Here is a 25122-nt window from a genome sequence, read left to right on the forward strand (position 1 = left end):
AAGAGCTAACACCCATCCTTCTCAAACCCTTCCAAAATGTTGCAGAGAAAGGAAAACACCCACACTCATTCTATGAGGCCACCATCACCCTGATACCAAAACCAGACAAAGATATCACAAAAAAAGAAAATTACAGACCAACATAACTGATGAATATAGATGAAAAAGTCCTCAACAAAATACTAGCCAACAGAATCCAACAACACATTAAATGGATCATACACCATGATCAAGTGGGATTTATCCCAGAGATGCAAGGATTCTTCAATATACGCAAATCAATCAATGTGATACACCATATTAACAAACTGAGTAAGAAAAACCATATGATCGGACTTCCCTGGTGGCACAGTGGTTAAGAATCTGCCTGCCAATGCAGGGGACACGGGTTCGAGCCCTGGTCCAGGAAGATCCCACATGCCGCGGAGCAACTAAGCCTGTGCACCACAACTACTGAGCCGGCGCTCTAGAGCCCATGAGCCACAACTACTGATGCCCACGAGCCACAACTACTGAAGCCCACGCTCCACAAAAAAAGAAGCCACTGCAATGAGAAACCCGCGCACCACAACAAAGAGTAGCCCCCGCTTGCCGCAACTAGGGAAAGCCCACTCACAGCAACAAAGATCCAACATAGCCAAAAATAAATAAATAAAATAAATTAAAAAAAAAAAGAAAAAACATATGATCATCTCAATAGATGCAGAAAAATATTTTGAGAAAATTCTACACCCATTTATGATAAAAACTCTCCAGAAAGTGGGCATAGAGGGAACCTACTTCAATAAAATAAAGGCCATATACCACAAACCCACAGCAAACACCATTCTCAGTGGTGAAAAACTGAAAGCATTTCCTCTAAGATCAGGAACAAGACAAGGATGTCCATTCTCACCACTATTATTCAACATAGTTTTGGAAGTCCTAGCCACAGCAATCAGAGAAGAAAAAGAAATAAAAGGAATACAAATTGGTAAAGAAGAAGTAAAACTTTCACTCTTTGCAGATGACATGATACTATATATAGAGAATCCTAAAGATGCCACCAGAAAACTACTAGAGCTCATCATTGAATCTGGTAAAGTTGCAGGATACAAATTAATGAACAGAAATCTCTTGCATTCCTATACACTAATGATGAAAAAGAGAAAGTAAGGAAACACTCCCATTTACCATTGTAACAAAAAGAATAAAAAACCTAGGAATAAACCTACCTAGGGAGACAAAAGACCTGCATGCAGAAAACTATAAGACACTGATGAAAGAAATTAAAGATGACACAAACAGATGGAAAGATATACCATGTCCTTGGACTGGAAGAGTCAATATTGTGAAAATGACTATACTACCCAAGGCAATCTACAGATTCAATGCAATCCCTATCAAATTACCAATGGCATTTTTTACAGAACTAGAACAAAAAATCTTAAAATTTGTATGGAGATACAAAAGACCCCAAATAGCCAAAGCAGTCTTGAGGGAAAAAAACGGAGCTGGAGGAATCCGATTCCCTGACTTCAGACTATACTACAAAGCTACAGTAATCAAGACAATATGGTACTGGCACAAAAACAGAAATATAGATCAATGGAACAGAATAGAAAGCCCAGAGATAAACCCACGCAACTATGGTCAACAAATCTATGACAAAGGAGGCAAGAATATATAATGGAGAAAAGGCAGTCTTTTCAATAAGTGGTGCTGGGAAAACTGGACAGCTACATGTAAAAGAAATTAGAACACTCCCTAACACCATACACAAAAATAAACTCAAAATGGATTAGAGACTTAAATGTAAGACCGGGCACTATAAAAGTCTTAGAGGAAAACATAGGAAGAACACCCTTTGATATAAATCACAGCAAGATCTTTTTTGATCCACCTCCTAGAGTAATGGAAATAAAAACAAAAATGAACAAATGGGACCTAATGAAACTTAAAAGCTTTTGCACAGCAAAGGAAGCCATAAACAAGACCAAAAGACAACCCTCAGAATGGGAGAAAATATTTGCAAATGAAGCAACTGACAAAGGATTAATCTCCAAAATTTACAAGCAGCTCATGCAGCTCAATATTAAAAAAACAAACAACCCAATCCAAAAATGGGCAGAAGACCTAAATAGACATTTCTCCAAAGAAGACATACAGATGGCCAAGAAGCACATGAAAAGCTGCTCAACATTACTAATTATTAGAGAAATGCAAATCAAAACTACAATGAGGTATCACCTCACACCAGTTAGAATGGGCATTGTCAGAAAATCTACAAACAACAAATATTGGAGAGGGTGTGGACAAAAGGGAACCCTCTTGCACTGTTGGTGGGAATGTAAATTGATACAGCCACTATGGAGAACAGTATGGAGGTTCATTAAAGAACTAAAATTAGAATTACCATATGACCCAGCAATCCCACTACTGGGCATATACCCAGAGAAAACCATAATTCAAAAAGATACATGCACCCCAGTGTTCACTGCAACACTATTTACAATAGCCAGGTCATGGAAGCAACCTAAATGCCCATCGACAGACAAATGGATAAAGAAGATGTGGTACATATATACAATGGAATATTACTCAGCCATAAAAATGAACGGAATTGGGTCATTTGTAGAGACGTGGATGCATCTAGAGACTGTCATACAGAGTGAAGTAAGTCAGAAAGAGAAAAACAAATATCGTACATTAACGCATATATGTGGAACCTAAAAATGGTACAGATGAACCGGTTTGCAGGGCAGAAATTGAGACACAGATGTAGAGAGCAAACATATGGACACCAAGCGGTGGAAAGCGGCGGGGGCTGGGGGTGGTGGTGTGATGAATTGGGAGATTGGGATTGACATGTATACACTGATGTGTATAAAATTGATGACTAATAAGAAAATAAATAATACATAAAAATTTTTAAAATTTCTGTAAAACCTTACTTTTCCAAAAGGCACCTTAGTCAGAAGCCCTGCAGTGCTACAAGATTCTAGTTAGAAACAAAAAAAATTTAGAGAAAAAACAATGATTTTTATCAAAAGCAGAAAAATATAACTGCTGTCTTTCCACTCTGGAAAGAACTGCTAACGTAGCTTCCAAAGGCAAAAGGGTACCTTTTAAAAACAGAAAGATCCCAAATTTCTGTCAATAAAATGATGATCCAGTTATACATCAAGGAACAGACAGAAGACCTGGCTTCGGTTCTCCAACTATCCCTGGTACCTACAGTGTGACTTTGGATTTGGTCTCACAGGGTGTCTGCCTCAGTCTCCACAAATGAACACATGATCTTATAAAAGATATAATGCACATGAAAGTGCTTTGCCATCTATTAGATATTATCTTCTCAACATGTCAATTTATTCCTGTGAACTGATTCCTTCCCTCCAACTCAGTGACCAAAATGATTTATTTTAGAAAGTGCTCATAAGTGGTTTGACAGCAGGTGTAACAAAGGTGTAAGCTAAAAATGATACTGAATACTTTCATACACATACAGCAGCATGAAGCCATGGACATGAACAGTTATGACAAAGAAATGGGTTAGAAAAATGACCCATAGTACATTGCCCTTCCTGGTTCCGGCAAAAATTTGAGCTGGAAAGACACGGTATCTAAAAAGGAAAACTAATGACAAACAAGAAGTAAAGTGAACTATTTCAAAACCTCAGAAAACCATAGTTTGAGAGCAAGGGGTCAGGGAGGGCTCTGTTTTTGTTAGGTCTGACTTGCCCTTAGCTATGGGTGCACTGTCTTTTCATGTGGCCCCAAAGAAATAGCTGAGCCATTATTGTTGTTGATAATGATGAGCAGATGCTGATGGGATGATTGCACATCAACAGTTCTCAGACTCAGGTCTTGTGTAATTGGGTGTGTCGATCTATGTCACTCCACAGATGGTTATTAAACCAGTTACAACTTCCCTAAATCTTTTCACTAGAAGTGAACAACACTCTGGATGGTTATTCTCTGGTGCCAACTGAGAATAGGCACTATCATAAAATTTCTTTTTAAAACAGTTTCAAGGTTTATCCGTCCTCCTCCCAAGACACAAACACACGCATGCACACACGCACACTCTTAAACTTGGGATGTTTGTTTAATTCAAAAATCCAAATTATCAAATTTGAAATTTAAATACCATAAATACTTCTTTACTAGAGTGACTATAACAAGTCTATTAATTTCCACCTGGCACGAATAAAAAAAATATAATCAATTCCCAATTTTCTATCGACAAATGATATGCATTTTGGACAATCTATGTGCCTCAGGAACAATAACAATCCTGCTATCAAAGCTCCCCTCAGGTTGATGGAACACGGGGAATCCCAGCTTTCATAACATAGAATCACCAAATTCTTCCTAGTGAGAGAGGTGCAGCCCCACCCCCGATGCGGCTAGATGACAGTGACCTTTATCGAGGAAGCTCTCAACTGACCACAGGGCATGGCCAAATGTCCAACTGGACTGCTAGAGGAGACAAAATGGTCCATTTGGCAGTCTGTTGATACTGAGGTGTCAAACCTTCAACTAACTAATTGGCCACTCTTTGCAGTAAGCTTTCCTACACTGTACACCTGAAAGAACACTTGTTGAGATGGCTCCGTTGAATGAGAAGCACAACTTTTGAAATGCACTCTGTGGAAAGGCCAGCATACTTCCATGTACAAATAGACGTAACAAGCCACAAGCTCATATGTTTTTAGCCTCAGAATTAGCAAGCTAAACTGAAGTGCAATATGTGAATTTCATCATTTTTCTTTCTTTCCCCATGACCATTTGGCAGAGTTAAAATTTTAGCTATCATGCATTTTCTTCCCTAAAATGTATCAGTTACAGTTCCCACAGAAGCTAGCTATGCATTTCCTTGTGGGTGTATGCGTAAACTACCATAACAAAACATTTTCTATTTCCTCATTTTGATCAAAAGGAAAGAAGAAATGCTAAAGTGCACTTACATAAGTGAGAGTGCAAAACTGACATGCCTATCTGTATAAACAATTTATATTCTGTTTAAATTTGAGGTTATGATGATTAAGGAGAGAAATGCCAAGAGCTATGAAATAAAATTACATTAAGGGGTAGCCCATGCTGCACGCTCTTGAGAGACTTAAGAGAAACTTTAAGGAATAGCAAAGTCACTTCAGGCCACTCCGGAAGAACGAAGGCTTGAGACAGTAAAAACAGCTGGGGAAAAAATACTAAGAAACAGACACCAGAACACATAAAATGCTTGTAAATGAACACAACATTATGGACCCACCGGCAGAACATGTGGAAGCTGTGATGGGTTAAGGTGAGTCAGCCACACTCTCCAGCCTATTTCACTTTGGATCAACAGCAGCAGGGACAACTGGTTACTGCAGGCACAGAACAGCTTTAAGAAAAGCTAACTTACCCATCTAGAGAAAGACTCCTCAACCTCTGCTTCATTACTGTCATGCTCTAACTGACACAACTAATCAAACAAAAGGAAAGAGAATCCTTTCAAATCATGGGGAACAGAACTCAGATTTAGGGACATTATGGAGCAAGCAATGTGATATAATGAAACAAGAACTGCCCCAGAAATTAGACCTGGATTCTAATCATGGCTTTGCCATATACTCACCATGCAATCTAGAGGAATTCCCTTAAGCTATTTGAGACTCACTGTTCTCACCTGTAAAACTAAAATATCACCAGCCCTCCTTCCTCAGCAGATTTCATTTGTGGCTCAAATAAGATCATGTTGATAAAAGTGATTATAAACCAGGACGCACTATTTACTGTAAAATATTATTGTATGTAAAATTCCCAATCCAAAATTCTGTGAAACAGAAAAACTTCACCATCTAGCCCCCAAATGATAAACTATTACATGACTCAAATTAGATCACATACATCTATAGGATGAGACCAGCCTCAATGGGGATGGGAGGTATTATGTGTGTTAGGCTGGAGTAACCAACTTCAACCATTTTTTAAAATATTTCCCCACTGCTCTCCTAGTGTCTCAAAAATGCTCAGGAATTACAAGCAAGAGCGATAATCTCCTCACCCTCCCCTCGCCTTCTCTGGCACAGAAATCTGACATAGGCCACTTCACATGCCTGATTAGATAAGCTTTCCCAATGCTGAAAGCCAACTGCTTCTAACATTTCAAACCTGATTTCCATGAAGACTCAGGGGTGAAAGATGGAAACAAATAAGCCAACCAAGTAGATCCTCCTTATTGAAAGAGTTCTCCAGCTTTGATTTGAAATACTAAATGATTTTTTTCTATGAACCTAATTGCTTCTGAGGTGATAGGTGCAAGTTGCTGCAAACTGAGCAGACAAAAGTGTCAGAAAGGCTTTGGACTTACACACAATTAATCCTGCAAACTTTAAATTACTAAAATGACAGTGCTTTAGTCTGTTCTTTAGGTGATCCATAATCCTGCCTTGGCAATGGAGCAGAGTCTAAAGGGAATCATTAAAAGATATTAAAACAAGAAGTCCAGAGACAAGTATTCCCAGACTACATCTTCCAAAGGAGGAATTGCCATGAGACTAATGAAGTTTAAACTTTGGGGCCCCCTGCACTTGAGCGCCTATTCTGTGCCCAGAACCATGCAGTTAAGTATGCAGTTTCCAATATTTACAAACACTCCTGCAAGTTAGGTATTACTATTATTACAATTATATAAATCAGGGAATTGAGACTTAGAGAAGCTAAGTGGCTTGCCCAATACCCTTAGCCAAGAATCGGAGCCAGGCCTAGCTGGTTCCAAAACTCACCAGCTACGCTAAAGTAAACATCAAAATGTATTTGGAAGGGTATCTAAAAGTCATAAATAATCAGCCTTTACTGTCATTTACCTCTCATTATGCTTCATATCCCTGGGCATTCTCTCCTTCACCATTCAACTGGCAGCTGAACACAACTAAACCTGAAGGAGAAAGTCCAGTATGTCTGAAAGGACCCACATGTCTGATCATGCATGTTTAGACTGTATTTTAAAACAGAAGGGATTATCTGGGATTCTGTTGATGTCAAACATACTTCTCTCATCTATTAGTATTGATGACCATCAATTTTCAGTGACAAAGGAGATAATAAGGAAAATGTTCACAGAAAAGAAGAAAAGACAAGGTTATCCTCATGCTTTTTCTGTAACACTATGTGTAGAAATGCTACACACAGTTAATTTCAAAGTTCCCAGGCCTAGATAGGTTAGTACTGGGCAGTTTTAGTATTGGCTATGTCCACTTTCATATGCATTCCAATCATTTTACATGGTCTTTTATATCCCTTTCAGAAAGATACAATAAGAATACAAGCACACAGTCAAGAAAAGCCATCTGCAATTTAAAAGGCTGGCACAAACAGGACTCTGGATTGCCATTTTCAGACTTTCAAAATGTTTTTTATTCTTTTAAAAAAGCTACACATTCATCCCTAGTCTTAATCTACTAAAGAATTTCTTTTAAGATCAAGAAGTAATAGAGAAATGCTAGACAACTTTCCTTGGATTACAACAAATATAAACCCATCCCTCCCATTTTCAAAGCGATTTAGAAAGAACTGCAACTCGTCAAAATGGAATTTTGACATTTAAATAATTTTCACATTATGTAAATGTTCATTCAGAAGTCAGATGTTAAGAAGAGTAAAACTTAAGTCAACTTAATACAGAAAATATTACTAAATCCGAAGTTACACTATCTGTAGGGCTACAGGACTCTACCAAATGACAAAGGCGTCACTTAATAGTGGGTAAATGTGTGAGCTCTGGAGTCGGGCAAGGGGGGTTCCAGCTCCTGGTCTATACCAGCTCCTGGTCTTCATCACTAACTGGGTGACCTGGATGACCATGCCTTAATCTTTCAGTAAGTAAGAATTATAACACCGACTGTGAGGACTAAAGCAAACACATAAAGCACTTTTTCCCCAGGCATCTGTCACGTAATAAACCCTCAGTATATGGAAGCTCTTGTTACTTCTTATAAGCTCCACGAGGATAGAGTTTTTTGTCTGTTTCGTTCACTCTATTAATAAAGAAGCATGCCCCGGTCAGCTTTCATGCAAATACAGTTCCTCCAAAGTGACATTCACATTTATCTACCTTAATTACATTCAAATGCTGCTACCCTTAGTATATACCTCCTCTCTTTTACTGTAAGTGGCTGCAGCTGCCTTTGCAGGATGATTTAAATTACTGGGAAATATTGTAAGTGTTTTAAGGGTATCTGAGTTAACATATGCACCACTTACATTTTCAGTGTGCTTACACATAATTATAAATATCTCAGACCATAAAAGAAAACCTTTCATAATACTCCCACAACTGAAAAACAAAGTCTTAGAAATAATTACAGAGGGAGCAGAAGGGAGTGGTAGGTAGAATACAGTTTACTAAATTGGCAAAATAAAATTTGGAGTTTTGTCTTAAAACAAAACAAAACAAAAAACCTGACAACCATTTGTTCAAGGCTGCCAAAACTTGAGAATAAGTAAACTGTCATGGGAAACAAATGTTAAAATATGAAACCCTTTTCTGAGAAAGTTACTCCACCAGTCCTGGCTAATCCAATTCTGAATCACTAACGACTCCAGTCCTGCTGGGTTGTCTTAACTACAAAGAAGTCCAAAGGGACAGGCAGGGTCTCACAGGCAAATATTTTCTCTGCTGTCACTGACATTTACAATATAGTCACACTTCTCTCCTCCCCCACCCTTCTCACTCCTTCACTGTTCCCTTTTCAGGTTTCAAAAATCAGAGGGTCAACATACTGATACATCATTCGACTAAGGAGTATAGAGGAGAGATCACTTGACTAGAAAACGAGAGCCTGGATTCTGGCCCCAACCTTGACCTAGCTCTGGGCCCTCTGGCCAGTCACTTGGGCTTTGCTTCCTCATCTGTAAAACAACGATGGACTAGATGGGTGGTTCCCAGCCCGAGATCCCAAAATCTCCAGGAGCCCCTAAAGGTGTAATAACAGATCATGAGGTATTTCTATTATTCCAAAGAGATTCCATTAAGTGCTATAAGGCTAATTAAAACATCAAATGCATGGTGACACCAGATGGCACATGACGATGTTTATCATATCATAGGGAAGGGGGGAACAAGAGTGTTGGACCTGATATTGTCCTCAAAGCTACACCTCAGAAAAATCATAGTTTCTGTACTAAACATAATCCAACCACAAATGTCTGGTGAATAAATAAGGGGGAAATGATTGAATACGTATCAATACAATTTGTATAGTAGACAAATTCTCCAAATTGAAGATACACCCCATTAAGGGAACAGACTCAAATATAATACCCTTAAATATTTACAGGTTCATGGGAAACCAGTGAACAGTCTACATGCTGCAAACATGAAGCTCCTATTTCTCACCAAGGATCTGAATCACTCATCCACTTTTGATTAAATTAAAGTGAAAGCAACAAAAAGCCAGTCTAAACTGCAACATAAAATACACCACCAACAATAACTACTATTCACTGCACTCTTACTATGTGCCAGGCACCATACTACAAATATAACACTGATTAACTTATTTAATCCTCATAACAACCCTAGCAATTACACGCTGCTATTACCTTCATTTTATAAATAATGAAATTTAAGCATAGAGTGCTTAAGAAACAGGGACACAGGGCTAGTCAGTTAAGAGCCCTGTGTATCCCCGCCCTTTCTCCCTCTAAGCTGACAACTCCTTCTCAAAGAGAAGTCTCTCAAAACACAAAGAGAAATGTCCCCAAGCAGAGCCCTTAGGAGTTGGGCCATTGCTCTTGAGAGCAGGTTGCTGAGGAGCTCATAGCTGTGGCCCATTCTGGCTTAAAGACATCCTTAATGGAAACTCCCCTCTTCTCAACCCAAATTCAGTCTGCTTGTCCTGATGATAGAAATCAACTGAGAGAAGCCCAGGGCCATTAGTCAACTAAAATCAACCCGTTTATTCAGAAGGTACAAATGATTCCTAACAGCTGGCTCCTACATTCAGAGAACCTATGATGAAAAACATGCATTTTCAGTGTACTAGAATGAGTAAGGGTTAGGGAGACAAATGGACCAAAACAATCAGTCAATCAATCAGTCAATTCCAAACCTGCCACTTACTAACTGCATTATCCTGAGCATGTTACAGGTCTCAGTTTCCCCTACTCCCCATCTCAAAGGGTTGTTGTGCAGGGTAATCGTGTGAATGTACAGAAAGTGCCATGGCTGACTGCAGAGGCCCTAGAGCCAGAGGTCTGAATCCTCGCTCCATCCCTCACTAACCACATGATTGGCCCCAACACCCAAAGCTGCGAATCTAAGCTCCGATTTCCTTACCTGTAATATAGCTAATTACTGTCTACCCCAAAGGATAGCCACGCGAATTAAATGAGGAGATATATGTAAAGCCCCTAGGAGAAGGACGGACACATAGTAAGAAGTAAGCAATTTTTTTTAAAAAGCTGAGGTTTTAAAAGTCAAACCACAAATTTAAGTCCCAGCTCTGTTACTTATTATCTAGGGCTGAACAATGGTATACAAGCCAACTAACCCCTCAGAGGCTCAGTTTCAACCGAGATTTTGTAAAGATTAAAGGAGGCAATTGTGTAAGAGTGTTCTGTAAACTCTGCATTGCTATGTAAATGTTAGGGTTGTTTCACGTTTTATGTTAATTGTATCGAGTGGTCCTTTCAAATACTATCTTCATCTTTAAAATGGAAAAACTGAGGCAGAGAAATTTTAAGCCATAGAGGGAAGGCTGCTAATCCCAAAAGTAGGATGGAGAAAAGGATTGGGCCAAAATAAATTCAGATCATGACAAAGCAGAAAAGTAATAAGCCTTCAAGAGGAAAGATGAGAATAAACGTCCATTAACGTATGTTTTTAATCAGCAACTTCACCTGCTGATTAAGCCTCTCCGTGCACAGTCCAGGCGTAAGAATTCTCTAATTTCCTCCCAGAAACAGTATTAGACTTCAGGATGAGAAAGAGCTTCACTATCAAGCCTCTTTTCCCATCCGTAAGTTAATTTTGTGGCTGGGGCAAAGACCAGGGGACACAAACTGGAATCTAACTGTCTTTCTCTTAACCACACCTTAAAAAAAAAAAAAGCTGCAATCTTACAGAGAGGTCTCCTTCTTTGGTTGGTCAGAAATGTCCTTGTTCCCCAGGTCTCCTCATGCTAAATACGGTAATAGCTGGCAAACAAACAGCCCAGTAAATTCCAATGATACTTAAGAAAGCATTAATATTGCCTGAAATTACTCTGAATCAAATACTTAAGACCTACAGGGCTGCCACATAGAGCAGTTCAGCTGGAACTCTTATGCCAAAAGCAGCAGGATGCCTTAAGAACATACAAGCTTGGAAAAAAAAAGCAAATCTACTCTTCTTTATTGCAACATTCTTCAGCAACAACACTGATCTCCTACCCACTGTGCACACAGCACTGCACTAGGGCAGTGGGAGGCTGGAGGGAGAAAGCTAAGAAACAGGTGGTGTTCGTGGGGTGCCAAAACAACAGGTTGATTCAGTCAGTTCTGTCCCACAACTAATCAATTTGGTGAAGGGAGAGGGGAAGGAATCTTAGTCATCCTGTTGGCCGACCAAACTGACTGGCTAGACCATTGCACAATTATCAATTAGGCCAAAATATCAGATTTAATAGTGCATATTAGCCCTGCCTAATGGGATGTTACACACTTCCAAGATCTTGGATATCTCAGAAGACAACACAGAAGCAGATTAACCTCTACCCACCAAAATCACTTATCAGGCTCCAGAATACACTGTTTTTTTTCCAGCATCTTTTTATAAGGTATTAAAGTAAATGTGCATTTTCTGGGCACATAAAACTGACAGCTTGTTGATTTATGATACAGTCAGATTAGAATTTTAAAGTAATTACAGAAAACACCAGTTAACAAATACATAGAAAATTGGCCAAGCACATTAGAAATCAAAGGATTTTTTAAAAAACTATCAAATAAATTTTTGATATCAATATTGGTAGCAATTTGATATTATGTAGTTTAACGTGTCCATACATGTTTTGACACATTTAAGATAGACAAAGAGATAATACCTTTAATATTTAAAGAAATATTTTAAATCAGTAACCAAAAACTAAATACCTTGATGAATAAAAGACACAATATACCAAAATAAAGAAATAAAAAGAAAAGGCAATACAAATGGCTACTGACCATATGAAAAACATTCAACATCACTGTAAGCAGAGAGACCAATTAAGATGAGGTAGCATTTACCACTTACCCAATTGGTAAAGAGTTGTAAAAATAAAAACTAGTGTTGACAATGGCTGGAAACACTGAGAGTCTCATATTCTGCTGATAAAAGTATAACTTGGTCAAACTATATGGAAGGAAATTTGGCAGTGTATATCAAAAGTCACACAAAGATCCACACTCTTTAATACAATAGTTTGACTTCTTGGAATTTATGTTAAGAAAATAAATATTCCTATCAAGATTTATATGTAAAATGTTCATCACAGCATTATTTACAAATTATGAAAATTGGGAACTAAGAATAGATTTCAATTTAAATAAAATATAATAGAATCTTCAGATAGAACAATATGCAGCCTTTAAAACCATGTTCTTAAAAAATATTTATACACAAGAAGTATATTCAATATCTTGTAATAAACTATAATGGAAAAGAATCTGAAAAAAGATTTTATATATATATATATATATATATATATATTCTTTTTGAATCACTTTGCTATACACCAGAAACTAACACAATATTGTAAATCAACTATACTCAATGAAAAGGAAGAAAGAAAAAAATAAAATAAAGAAAGAAATATTTATATATGGGAAAATGTTCACAATATTTTAAGTGGTGCAGAAGTATATGGTAAAACTGTAATATGTTAAAGTCCTAATTATAGTAAGAGACACAGAAACAAAACTGTATGAAATGTAACAGAATAGCAAGTGTGGGTTTTGATTGGAGGTGATAGGATTATTGGAGATTTTAATTTTTTCTTATGTTTTTCTGTTTAAAAAATTCTATTTCCCAATTTTTAAAATTCACTCTCTTTGAGGTAGTAATTTCTCTTCTGGAAATCTAGCTTAATGGAAAAATCCTAAAGAGGGAAATTTTTGTATAAAGAAGATCAGTGCCATTTATATAGAGAAAAAAAAAAGATGGAGCCAAATATGCAACCAAAGCAAAGGAGAAATCACCAAAGAAAGGCAGAACAGAAAACTGTATATACATTATAAATATACAATTTTTAAAACTAAGAGTAGATAAAAAGACCAAATGATGTACACCAAAATATTAACAGTGGTTAAGACTGTGGATTTTTCTTACACTTTTCTAGACTTTTCAAAGGTCCTTAACTATCTTTAAATGTAATTACTTTAAAACCCCCTCCCCCCAAAAAATCTTATAAAGGTGCCATAGAAAATCAACAAAGTGTAAATATGAGTTAATTACATGTAAACATAAGGAATAATTCTGTTGCGATGCAACCCTACCTTAAAATGTAACAATGTTTGTTTTCAGTTACAACCATTTTCCTTAAATGTCTTAGAAAGTTTATGTCACAGGAGCCATGACATATTGTTACTTACTTTATATAGTAACATCCAAAACTTGCATGATTTACAAATATGTTTTTTTCTCTAATAATCCTCATAAAGATTAGAAAGTGCTTTAGATGTTGTAATAAAGTAAATACCCTTCATGTTTCCAATTTAAAAAGATATAGCAAATAAGTAAAGGCATATTCTATGCAAAGAAAACATAGTAAAAAGTAATAATCAAAACATAGATGTCCTCAAACTTCAATAACTCTCCACACTTTAGAGACAAACAAAAGCATGTGAAAGCAGAGAATTAAACAAAAGTTTCTTTGCAGCATACCACATTAACCATTCAGAGAAGTTAACAAATTAGCACTATCTAGTTTTCTTATTATTCATATTCATAAACTCAACAGAACATATTAGTGTATAAATAGTTCTCAATTTTTCTTATTTGAATGTTGGATAAGTATGCCAACACAGCAACCTCTCCCTGTTAGGTACTAGTTAAAATAGGCTATTTAATCTTTGAGGTTTAAAAGCCTCCCAGAATCTCCTCACAAAAGAGAGAGAGTAAAAAGAGATGAAAAAGAAGCAAACAATTTCAAAAGGCACCTGCCTCTGAACAAGGTAGTATACTTTAGAACGTAACCACAGCTTCTTGTACAACACTTTAGTCAGCAAGCAAAACTGTATTTTAAAGGGATACTATTTGTTAAAAGACAACAGACTATTAGGGAGACAATATCTGACTCCAGTCAAAATATTATCATCATGTTTTCCTTACCTCACAAAATACACACACGCTTTCTTCATATGAATAAATATATGAGGGTGGGAGCGCTACCCTTAACCCAGAAACAGGTTCTGCAACACCCACAGATCCAACCTGTCTTTGCGAGATGATGAGTCCACCTTGGCACGATATTTGGCTGAGGCATTCAAAGAACCAGAGTCACTGCCAATATCCTGCAGAAGGAAATGACTTGAAGACCAGAAACTGCCCTAGAGGCCTCTGGGGAAGGTGCTCCAGTCCACTGGGAAGAGAGACACAGGCCCCTCACCGCATGACTAGGAGAGCAAGGGCACCGGAACTGGAACATGGTAACCCGCCTGCAGTTCAAGAGTGGCAAGGGACAGTAAAATGACCTCCCAGGAGTTTGTCCAATCATCTAGTAAACCCCAAACTTTGAGGGGCTAGTAGGACAGGGTTTTGCCAAGACAAGCACAAGAGGGTGAGGGAGACGTCAGCATGATTAATCAATGCCACCTGAGGCAGCAACTCGGGGTGTGTCCACGCTACACCTCAGTCATTGCCTGACTGTGATGAGAAGTTCCTTCAGCTACTGCCACTGAGAACTCGATCTTCCAAAGGAGCCCCTTCCACCTTAACTTGTCCTAGATCAGGCTCAGTCAGCATCCAGGACTGAGAACACAGCCCTCTCTCTTGCCACAAACCCACTAAGACACCACAGCAGGTGCCAAATTTATATTTACACCCCCACCAAACAAGGGGTCTTTGTCTTTTCCCAGTCAAGTTTTGATACTTCTGAATTCCAACAGAGAAAGAGGAGAACAGCAGACAAGCCCAGCAGGGGTGAGCTGGGGGTCGCCGTTCCCTGGTGGTCCTAGAGTTTCCTCCCTCAGACCCTACAGCTCTTAGTCACCCTGACTACAGGAAACTGCTCTCAGAGAGTGTAGATAAGTTACTAAATAACTGTACTTCATGTTCCTAATTTTGTGTGCTCATCTGTCTTGTCTCCCTGATGATGTCAGCTCCTTGGGGGCAGGACTCTATCTTCCATTTGGTCAGTGATTCCCACACAGCTAGAAAAGTAAAATACCCTGTACTCCCTACCACATGATACTAAGGAAAACACACAAATTAAGGATGACAACACACCACAGTCCTCCCTAACACACCACTAAGAGAGAAGAGCTACACAGGCAATAAATCTTAGAGCCAATATAGCTAGGGCTCCTACTAGAGTATTATATAGAAACATATATTTACATATATAAGTAAATTAATACAATAATTGCTTTGCTTTGCTCATTCCTAGCTATGGCTTTTCATCCCACCTTCTTGGCTTTACTATTCTTTTTAAAGTCACAATGTATTTTCTGCCACAAAGCTGGTCCTCCCTTCAAAAGGGAGAGGAGAAAAGAAAGAACAGACCTACAGCCAACTTCCTACCACTGCCAACGAACACTGCTGTTTGTCCCATCCAGAGGCCATGAGCATATCCTTTCAGATCTGAAGCCACTTCCTTCTTCTTATCAAGAACAGCAAGACCAGGGCTTCCCTGGTGGCGCAGTGGTTGAGAGTCCACCTGCCGATGCAGGGGACACGGGTTCGTGCCCCGGTCCGGGAAGATCCCACATGCCGCAGAGCGGCTGGGCCCGTGAGCCATGTCCGCTGAGCCTGTGCGTCCGGAGCCTGTGCTCCGCAACGGGAGAGGCCACAACAGTGAGAGAGGCCCGCGTACCGCAAAAAAAGAGAAAAAAAAAAAAAAGAACAGCAAGACCAAGTGTCTTTGTCAGTGGAGCACTCCTGGGCCCGTTCTTGCAGACTGCTCAGTTCTGCTCAAGAGGTCCTCCATTCCTCCTTTATTCTCCCTTCCTTCTTCCATTCGCTGCAGCAGCCCAGACACCCCACCAAAGCAGGACTGCCTGAAATGAGTGACCTTTATATTTTTTGGCACTAACATATCTGAGGGAAATCCCTGCACCAGACATGTGTTCATAGGTTAACAAAGCAGACATCCTCAAAGACAGCATCATTCACAAGGGCTGAGGACAGAATTCCTTAATGGACACCAAAAAGTCTGTGGAACTTTTAAGTATTCTGGTATCTCAGGTAACATTCTGATGGAGGGATAAGGAGGCTTCCACCAAAGTCATACATGACATACACATGGCAGTCCTAAGACTTTGGACAGATCACAAAAAAAACTTTTTTTTTTTTTTTTTTTTTTACAACAAAACAACTTTACTAGCCTTATGGGGACACCAGAGCAGCTTCCTTCTCCCTGGTGAGCTAGGCATTCCGTAAGAAGCAGGGGAAGAAAATGACCACAGAACGCAGTCAAAGCAACCCACCTCTAGCACTATCAAAGAATAAACAAAAACAAAACAAAAAGCCCTTGGCTTCCCTAGATTCACTCTGCAGTGATTCCAAAACTTCCCTAGTGTAAGAATTACCTGGCTATTTCTTAAATATACAAATTCCCAGACACTATTCCATACTCACTGGATCAGAATCTCCAGGAGAAGACCCCAGGTATTCCTATTATAAGAGAGGTTAGGGGAACACTGCTCAACAAACGCTTCCCTCCCACAAGTGCCCCTCTGGGCAGGGAAGTATAAAACACATAGGGCTGAGGTGATTAACCCAAACAATCACCCCAGACGGGATCATCTTCATGCTCCTCACTGAGTTTAACTCCTTCTACGGAGTGGTGGGTGTCAGTTCAGTAAAGGGTACCTTTGGATCCCTGTCACCCACAAAGGGCTCAGGACTCTTTGAGACAAATGCCTGAGAAGAATGCCAATGGGGGCAAGTCATAAGGAGGCAGATTACAGCTGAATATGAAAAGATCTTTCTAAGAATTACAGCTGTCCAAATCTAGACTCATCTGCCTCCGAAGGCAGGGAGCTGTCTATCACAAAAGGTGTTCAAGGAGAAAAAAGGCAGGCTACATCTTAACCAGGATGTTGTGAGAGGATCAGAATCAGCACGGGAAAGATAGGACTAGGTGAACTTTTTAAAGTTCCTCCCAATACATAAGCCAATAAAGAGGAAAATTTCAGCTACCCGTTAATTAATAAAAAGAGACAGCATACAAGTCTGTAGGTGGGGTCAGCCTTCAACTGATCTTTCCTCTTCAAAGGAGAAAGGAGTATAAGGACACACCCCTGACTCACCATTGCTCTTTCAGAATGTCCCAAAGCTGGGGAGGACAGAGCAGGAGTCACAGGTGCTCTAACCAGGACCTGCTGCCCAGCTGACTCTGCATGCTGGGCACAGGTCGGAGAAGGGATGTGTGTGACATGGTCCCTGCCCTCAAGGAACAAATTTCATTTTGGAGATAGCTCACACTCTATGATTCTCTCAAAAATTTATTTATCATGTCTCACTGTTAGAGTTGCTTGTCAGTGGTGGTGGTTTTCAAGGGAACCCTCTTGGTGGGAAAAAACAAATACACTTAATGTAAATATCCTCTCAGTCTAGTACAAGTTTGCAATATCCAGCTCAGGATGAAAAAGAAACTCAAAATAATCATCTAAACACACTTAGTTAATTCTAAGTTTGGGATTGACATGTACACACTGCTATATTTAAAACAGATAACCCACAAGGGCCTATTGTAGAGCACAGGGAACTCAGTTCAATATTCTGTAATAACCTAAATGGGAAAAGAATCTGAAAAAGAAAGGATACTTGGATGGGTATAACTGAATCACTTCGCTGTACACCTGCAACTAACACATCATTGTTAATCAACTACACTCCAATGTAAAATAAAAAAATTTTTCTTAATTCTAATTTTAAAAACACTATATTCCAAGAGTCCCCAAAATGTCCAAATTACAGTCAGGTGTGGCAACTCTGGACAAAATAATAGAAATTGCTGCCACAGTAATATAGTAAATACAGGAAGCAGTAGGAGCAACTCAAGTGAGAGGCTGGGGGTGGGTGCCAGCACCTCTGAGGTTAAATTCCAAAGTAAAAGTGACCTTTATGAAGGTCAGAAGTGATCAGAAAAAAAAAAAAAGAGAGAGAGAAGAAACTACACACACACACACACACACACACACACACACACACAGAGAGAGAGAGAGAGAGGGAAATTCAAAATGGCAAGTTTAAATAAAACATCTGGGGAAGGGAAAAATTTGGTTCTTCCCCCAAATGTAAGGTAAACAATAACTCTTGCAAATACTGTCTTTTAAAAAACTGACTTGAGTACCACAGTAGTCCAGAATAAGAAAATGACTAAAAGTAATTGTCAATTAAACAAATATTTATTGAGTGCCAATTAGATGCCAAGGCACCATACTAGGTACAAGGGGGGGGCATCAGAATAAACACAACTGAAAAGACACAGTTCTTTTCCTCAAGAGGCACACATTAACAATAAGCACTTGAGGAAGTGCTAAGTACTTTTGTGTACATGAGCTCATTTGTACAAGAGATGCAAGTGGTGTGGAGAATGGACGAGGCACTAGACTGAGGACCAGAAGAGAGAAATTCTAGTCTCGACTCTAGTCTTGGCTCAGTGATTATGAACAAAGTGCCCGAGCAAACGGAGGACCAAAGCAGTGCCCCTCCAGCAACAGCACAAGACTAATTAATAACTGACCTGGAGGAGAATTCTGGTCTTCTGGCTTCTAGTCCAGTGATCTGCCCAAAATACAATGCATATGGTAGCCCGATAAGAAAGAAAAGTAGAGGAAAAGAAAACCCTTTGGTTTCAAGTCATTTGCAGAGAAAGGAAAGAAGAGAGAAGGAGAATAAGGAAAGGGTGGAAGTAAAATAAAAGGTTCAAGTTGCGGCATCCAGAGATGTCAAGAAAAGAAGCACTTAAATAAGCACCGTACACACAGTATAATGTAAAACCTCGGAGTATATTCTCATGCAAACCATTGCTTAGAATTTTTCGCTCTAAAACCGTTAAGGACCAACAGACAAACTGTCCAAAAATGATACATATGAATGAAGCTTGAAGAAAAAGAGAGAAGAAAGGGAGGAGGCCATTTATAATAATATCCTGCAAATATATGAAGCCCTTCTAAAGAGACAATGTGGACCCATTGTGCCCAGATGAACAAGAAGAAATAGTATTATACTCTATAGCTTTTATGCTGGCAATTTTCAAAACCTTTGGGAGTCAGAAGGGTTAAATACTGGAATGGCTGATTAAGGTTCAGCCCATTCTGGAAATTATTAAAATTAAAAAGGAAAGACCCCATATACTCACCTGAAGGCAGAATAATGAAATATCATTGAGTTCCAACCAAGTTACTGTATCAGAATCACCTGTAAACCTTGAAAAATACAGAATCTCAGATCTACTGCACCAAAAGCACCCCAGCTGATTTTGAAGCAGCCAGGATGTGGAGCTTTGCTCTACTGCCGTGGACAGGGTAAGGAGGAAGACCACTAGGAATGGCATCGGAGAGTGGGAACTAGATCAATGCAAATTTTGTGGGCAAAATAGAATTTCTGCGGGTGTGATATTTTTAAAATGTATTGTAAGGCTGGTCTGAAGCATCCAAGCATATCCCACCGAACTTAAACATTTTCTAAGGCTCCTGAAGTCAGCAACTATAGTTCAGGTGAACCGAAAGTTACTCCTCTATGCTATAAGAAGCCCACAGGAGAGGCAGTAGAGTGGGAATGGCACAGGGAGATGCCAAAAAGATGTGGCAAATATTTTTTAGAATCAAAAAATCAGGAAAAAGAAAAGAGAGACTAAAAAAAAAAAAAAATCACTCTCCTTCATCCCTCTTCCCCAACAAGAAATAATAACAATACAGAGAGAACAAGAAGAAAAAGGAAAACAGTTTTAGGGTAAGTTTTGTCTCCATCTGAAGGAAAAAACAATTGGTGATTTTTTTAAAAGCAAGCAAAGAATTCAACTGAGAAATCATCTAGCAGGCAGCAAAACCAGGGAGTCACTTCCCATTGCAAAGCAAAAGAAAACAAGGAGCAAGGGGTGGTCTTGATAGCTGTTTAGACAATCAGACAGATGGGTTGACAGCTCCTTGCCTTAGGAACTCAGCGATGTTTAAATTAACAATTGGCCACTAGCCAAATACAGGAACACTCAAAAGTTTGGAAGGGTGTGTTATAATTGGTACCTTGGCGAAACACAATGATAATAAATTGAGAAGATTCAAGCAGCTTTCACTGCTAGACTCTGAAAAGATTCAAGATTTGTACCAATAAACAGGTTTTTTAATCTCTTCTATTTTTGTGTAGTTTAGCATCTGAAGAACACCTAAAAATCAAAATACCTAAATCCTATCCTTTGAGCTAACACTAACACTCGACTTGTCCACCTAAAAGCTGGCTAGTAAGAGCAATACCTCATCAGTGCAGAAGTATAGGTCCTAGAATGAGAGAAACCTTGTGTGTCAGAGTAATCCTATTTCTGACATCAGTCTCATCATTAAACACTTAATTTAGCAAATCGCTTTGCAAACATATTATTCCCTCCAACTCTCTAAAGCAAGTGATCTCTTTGGTTCTCTTCCATAGATGAGACAACAGACCATGAAGATTAAATTATTTACTAAAACAAGCTAATGGTAGACCAAGGATTATAACCCCGGACTAGCCCATTGTTTATACTCCTCTCTATCCTAAATTTACACTTATACTAGAACTTTCACTCAAAGAAAAAGGAAAGGCAAAAATACTATCATATGTGTTTTGTTAAACGCTTCTGAAACAAAAGCTTTGGTTCATCATCACACAGCACCCTAGCCCACTTCTGAAATTCTGAGGGACCCAGAAGTGTATGGAATTTGAACTTTCCAAGAAGGATCTGGTTGGTGTTGAACAACCCAGCACTGTGATAAATAACCTTGATGTCTTTTAAACATCTGTGATTGGCATGTCGACTGTCTGTTAACAATGAACAAAAAGCAAAGTTTTCTGAAGCTCATCTTCATAACTTTCTCTTTGCAAAGAGACATAGATCATGTACTAGTCTTCTTGGTAAGGGTAAAAAATCTTCCTTCAGATTAGGCTAGGAAAAGAAGGGGCCCCTTTCGGTTCAACAAACATGCACAAGCCACCATCCCACTGGAATCAGAGAGTTCAAAAAAAAAAAAAACACAGCCCTGCCCTGAAAGGACTTTCTGAATACCTTTTGACTGTCATGGGTTTAATATACATTCTCTTAATTAATCCTATTAGCTGGGTAATTTCATTCCCATTTTATTGGTGAGTTCATACAACAGAGCTGGATTTGAACCCAGGATTAAAGAGCAGAGCTCCAAAGCCCAAGCTCTTTCCACTAAACAGTCTGAAGAAATCTGCAATCTAAGAGTGTGGGTGGGATGGGTAAGATATGATTCGATTTCCTTTCCTTGATCCAACCGTGTTCAGAAAGACTGTTGCAAATATCCAACCATAAAGAAGCTTTCGAAGGCACCACTTTGAATTAACGTATCCACTGGTCCTCACCCGCCCCCGCCCCACCTCCAACCATGCCAAAAGAACAGCAAAAGCTGCTGCCAGGTTGGAGGAGTTGGTGATCGTCACACCACATTCCTGGGGCTGGACACAGACTCTGAAACAGCGCCCGAGCTCTGCGCCTCGGTAAGAATAACAGCAGTGGAGATTTTTAAATCATGTGGCTCAGCAAGCAGCCACACCAGTTTTCCTACTGCTCCTGCCTCCACCTTTCAAAGACTCGAGCAAAACTTTACACCGGATTCATGGGGACCGTGGATTCAGAGTGTCAGAACTCAGGCGCGCCGCAGAACCCTGTCCCCATCCAAACCAAACCCACCCACTCAGACTGTGGGCCTCCTCTTAGCAAAGCTAAGCCTGGCTGTGAAGGTGTAAGCCGTTGGCCTTGGAGGCCCTGCCCCCGCTCCCTCCACGCCAGGATCTGGCATTCCTCCGCTCAGCCCATCTGCGCTCCGCGGCCGGCGATGGCTGTCCCGGGCAGCCCGCCCTTGGCTCTCCCTCGACCCCAGGAAACGCGGAGCAAAGTGGGCAAAACTGCCCAACTCCCCGAACTCAAGTGCTCCAGAAAGGGAGTTTCTGAGACTTGCTGCCCGCCTCCGGCCGAGGAGGCGTGCGTGCGGCCACCGGCAGAGGGGAGCAGGAGGCGGCGAGGAGCGCGGGGGAGGGGGCGCGCCCAGGGAGGGGGGGGCGATGATGTCCAAACTTTAGGAACTAAGTGGCCTCACTCCACGCCGACGGCGAGCCCGGCCTTCTCGCAGAGTGGAGGACTGAAGGGTGGGAAGGGTCGCCCCAGGTGGCCGGCCGGGCCGGGCCGGAGGGGCATGGAACGGGGCGCAGGGGACAGCACCCCACGCCCCGATACTCACCAAGCGCGGGGGTCGCGCGGCACAGCCACAGTGCCAGCAGCGCCCACAGCGGAGCGGGGCGCAGGGCGGGCATCTTCTCGGTCGCCTCCTCCTCCGCCGCCGCCGCCTGGGCAGATCCACATGGGGAGGGGGTCCCGACAGAGGAGCCCCCACTTTTTCCTCCTCTCCTCCTGCTTCTGCCGCTCACGGCCTAGCGCTGCGCCCCGAAGCTCGGGCTTCCGTGCCTCCACTCCCTGCACCCCAAGTCCGCCGCTCCTGGGCCGCCGCCTCAGCCGCCGCCCGAAGTTTGGCTGAAACTTTCTTGGGTGTGCAGCGAAGCAACCTCGTGTGTCCTTCCGCCTCGGCCTCCTCCTCCCACCGCAAACCCCGCCCCGCTGTCGCCGCGGCCAGGCCCCGCCGCCTTCAGCACCCAGGGGTTTCCCGCAGGAAGAAGCGCCGGCCCGGGCTGCGCGCGGAGGGATCTACTATGAGTCTTAGACACCCCTTCCAGCCTCGCCAACCCGCGTCGGCTCCCGACGCGCCTTAACTCGATCGGCGCTGGAGCGTCTCTCGGGGCCCGACCTCAGCCGACGGGGTGGGTGTTAGGACCCTGAACTTGAATCACTAGGGTTGTCGAGATCCTGAACTTGCCGGAGCGACAGACATCATCCAGTGAGATAGGTTTCGCCCACACACCCCACACATCCATCCACACACTCCCGGGCCAGCAAGAGGAATGCGGTAGAGAGGGACCAGTGCTGTCAAAGAAGGTAACGGGCCAAGACGCCAAAGTCCATTTAAAATGAACAGAGCCATAAACTGGGGTTGCACCCTTCATTCATTCATTCATTCATGCAGTCAGTCAGTCAGTCAGTCGTTTAGCAAATATTTCTTAGGCGCCTTATTTTGCGTAGCGGTGTGCCCGGCACAATGGACTGTTACTAAAGTCGCATGATGCACAAGCTAGCTTTGAGGGCTGAGACATTGCTGCTGCGGGCTGCAGGATTCAGGGAAGGCTTTCGTGAAGGAGGTGGAATGAGAGCAGGATCTTGAAAAGTTAGTAAAATTGGTATAGGACAAGGAGATCAGCTAAGGATATCCCATTGTAAGATGTTGATAATAGCTAAAAATCAGAAACAACCTAAATGCCCACCCATAGAGGAATGGATGAATAATGTATGGTATATTTGTAAAATGAAACACAATACAGCAATTGAAAAGACTGTATTCATATATGTCAATAGAGATAAGTCTTAAAAATAAAAAGATAGTAAAAAAAACTAATTTCAGAAGGAACTATAAAGTATACCATTTCTGTATATTTAAATGTTTTCCAAACAATACTATATATTATTTATGAATACATAATACACAGTATATGGTAGAAGACTATAACCAGAATAATGGTTACTTCCTCAGCAGGAGAGTGGGGAATGTGATCAGGTATGGGTACAAGTGGGCTTGCTATTTGTAAGAAAAGAGCTGAAATAATCAAAAAGTTTGTGTGAGCATAACATTCCAGGGGAAAGCCATCATTAAAAGCAAATAAGATAAGGAAGTCAGTAGATGAGTTCCGGCACTATTAGCAACGACCCACCAGAGTCAAGGCGGGAAAGGAGGTTGGCAGAAGATTATGCAGGACCTTGAATGACAAGCAGGGGATGGGGGGTACAGTTATCTCTCAGGTCATAGAAAACCATTGAAGGTTTTTGAACAGGAGTGAGACTTGATGGAAAGGAAAGTTGCTCTGATAATCCTCTGCAAAATTGATTGTCAGGAGCAAAAGGTGAACCGGAGTCCAAGGACCAGTCAGGAGCTTGTGAGACAGTCCAGGCATGGGGCGATGAAGGCCTGCAGTAATGAGGTAAATTCCAGAATGGAAAGGAGGGAATGGATCTGAGGCAATCTTGAAGAAAAAAAAAGGGGGGTGGGAGGTGGGAGGTGGGAGGGGAGGCAAACCTATGTGACTAGTTGGATGTGGGAGTTTATGATCCTATTGGGAAGGGGAATCCTACCCACAGAGCCTCTCCCTGGCTCCTGCAGGATAAAATCCAAACTTCTACAAATGGTAAACATAAGGCCTTTACTTCACAGGGCTCCAGATCTTGTCCTCTCTGCCCGCACTGTGAACTTTACACAATAACAGTATTGAATGACTTGAGACTCCCCTGAACATATCGTCTTGCTTCAGTCTCTGCACCTTCTGTCCCCTGATTTGGAATGACTCTTGTAGTCCCCTTCCCTCTTCCTCTTGGTGAACTTCTAATCACTCACCCTTCAGTCCTGAGAAGGCTCTACGGAGACTGTAACGAATTTCCATCCCTCACGGACAGTCCCTCCACTGTACTGCTTCTTTATCTTACACTGTTATCTATTTTTTCACACAGGACCGTTTGTATTTCTATCTTCTCAACCAGATTAAGAGGGCCGTATGGGCAAGGACCATGGCCTTATTCATTCCCAGTATCTATCACATAAGAACTAGAATGTAAAACAACACCAAACAAGTGCAAGTCAGTATGATCATAGGCC

The 25122-nt window shown here is 40.9% G+C and overlaps 1 protein-coding gene across 1 annotated transcript in view; it reads right to left on the minus strand.

The window, feature by feature from the left end:
• NOTCH2 (notch receptor 2) overlaps positions 1 to 22951 on the minus strand; it is a 177485-nt gene extending 154534 nt beyond the window's left edge. The window contains exon 1 of the mRNA XM_079932106.1: positions 22612 to 22951. Within this exon, the coding sequence (XP_079788232.1) occupies positions 22612 to 22684 (73 nt within the window). The 5' untranslated portion in view covers positions 22685 to 22951. The remainder of the gene's footprint in view (positions 1 to 22611) is intronic.
• Positions 22952 to 25122: the final 2171 nt, after the last annotated feature.

The sequence above is a fragment of the Stenella coeruleoalba genome (assembly GCF_951394435.1).
Source record: "Stenella coeruleoalba genome assembly, chromosome: 1".
NCBI classification, from domain to species: domain Eukaryota; kingdom Metazoa; phylum Chordata; class Mammalia; order Artiodactyla; family Delphinidae; genus Stenella; species Stenella coeruleoalba.